We start from the raw sequence: 1,878 nt of genomic DNA, 5'->3' as shown, positions 1-1,878 counted from the left end.
GCAGAGCTTTTATTATGCCACAGTCGACCGCTTCCGCTGCTTCCGGTCGTGCGTATGTGGGGTAAAGCAGCGGAGTTTTATTATGCCACAGTCGACCGCTTCCGCTCCTTCCGGTCGTGAGTATGTGGGGTAAAGCAGCGCTGTTTTATCATACTAGATACATTTGAAAGTTCTGTTATAATGCTACTCTGTGCGGTCGTCACCGGTCTGTTAAAACGCCCAACATATTAAAGCGTCTTTGGTGTTTCCATGTTTTCTACAAAACAAAACCGGAAATCGAGGGGTTATGACGTCATTGGCAGGCGACACAATGACACTATGCACACGGTCCGTGTCACTAGTTAAAATTGCTTATTTCTCTGGATTTAAACATTCTTCGAAACATTTGGGATAATGTAAGTACACAAGTCAGCAACATATATAACACTGTTCTAGTGGTTTTTGGATATTTTATTAAAAAAAGCTTACATATTGTGCCTTTAAATTAATCTTTTGATTGTATTAACAAAATTCTGTGTCTTACCTTGAAGAAGGCAAAAGAGGAAGAATCTTTAATGGTGCCATACTCAATCAAGTTTTGATTAGCGAGGTCTTCAAAGCTCTTGATTGACTGTTGCTGGTTGTCTGAATGCAGCCATAAACTGAGGTTGGCGAAGTAACATGCAAGCAGCACTAATGAAAACAGCCACCAGATAGAGGTAATGACCCGTCCCGAAAGAGCTTTTGGGTGAGGACCTGCACCTATGGCAAAATTTATAATGAACTTTTAATTTTTAATAAACTACTTTAATAAAGTCACTGCAGATTTGTTTGTATTTTTAAGGTAATTTAGCAAACCAGGTTCATTGGAAAAACATGGCAACATTTCAGCAAAATAATATTACATTGTTTTTTTTGTTTTTTTTTTGCATGTTTTGTGACACTTTCAAAGTGAAATGTCCATGGAGTGGCGCTAAAAGCAAGTTAAATTTTATCTCAGACATATAAACATGACAACGTTTTTGACCTTGGTTGTTGTACATATCATGGGTGAATGGGATTTCACCAAGTACAGCATCTTCCTGGATCAACATTCCAATCAACCAATCAGAGTTGAGGGATAAGTTTACAGGAAATGTCAGTTTTAGGCTTACAACCAGGGTTAGATGTTTCTACACCCTTGTTATTCAGCTCATTTCCCTCTGATTTTAAGGATAAATTATAATGAATAATAAATTATGGGTAGGGTTAGGTAGGTCTATGGTTTTGGACAATAATGGTGTTCCAGGATCAACAAAAGATTGTCTTATTTTGATTGCAAAATCGCGGCAGTTCAGAAATGAAAAAAGTCAGGTGAGTGGTGCTAAAAATGAATGCTCTATCGTGCTTGAACAGAGGCATCCCGGACAGCACGGTTCATCTAACGGGCTTCCAGCTGTTCAGAGCGGATTGCGTCACCAAGTTGTCGGGGAAAACGAGAGATGGTGGATTGTGTTTTTATATCAGTGAAGGCTGGCGTCAGAGGCGGACAGTAACTAAGTACATTTACTTGAGTATTGTACTTAAGTACACTTTTTGAGTATCTGTACTGTACTTGAGTAATATTTTTTTTCTGGAAACTTCTGACTTTAACTTCACTACATTTGAAAGACAAATATTGTACTTTTCACTCCACTACATTTCTATCAAGATCCTCGAAGTAGAAAGTCGTTAGCAGCTTTGAAAGTCAGTGGGTGATTTTTTTCTTCTCTAAAACGTGACTTTCTTTTTTCAGACAGTTTATCAGTAATCACTCTTGGGGCTACATGAAGTGATTTCCCAGCATTTTTTGAGCACTGACCAGTTGCAAATGTGATATTTATTTACAACAATTCAATAATAAGAAGTTAATATTGTGGT

The 1,878-nt window shown here is 37.9% G+C and overlaps 1 protein-coding gene across 1 annotated transcript in view; it reads right to left on the bottom strand.

The window, feature by feature from the left end:
* LOC107691059 (glutamate receptor U1) overlaps nucleotides 1-1,878 on the bottom strand; it is a 25,926-nt gene that overhangs the window by 7,814 nt on the left and 16,234 nt on the right. The window contains exon 7 of the mRNA XM_016489542.1: nucleotides 524-741. Within this exon, the coding sequence (XP_016345028.1) occupies nucleotides 524-741 (218 nt within the window). The remainder of the gene's footprint in view (nucleotides 1-523; nucleotides 742-1,878) is intronic.

Source organism: Sinocyclocheilus anshuiensis, unplaced genomic scaffold, assembly GCF_001515605.1.
Source record: "Sinocyclocheilus anshuiensis isolate Anshui unplaced genomic scaffold, SAMN03320099.WGS_v1.1 scaffold158, whole genome shotgun sequence".
Classification (NCBI taxonomy): domain Eukaryota; kingdom Metazoa; phylum Chordata; class Actinopteri; order Cypriniformes; family Cyprinidae; genus Sinocyclocheilus; species Sinocyclocheilus anshuiensis.
This window is presented reverse-complemented; position numbering and strand designations above follow the sequence as displayed.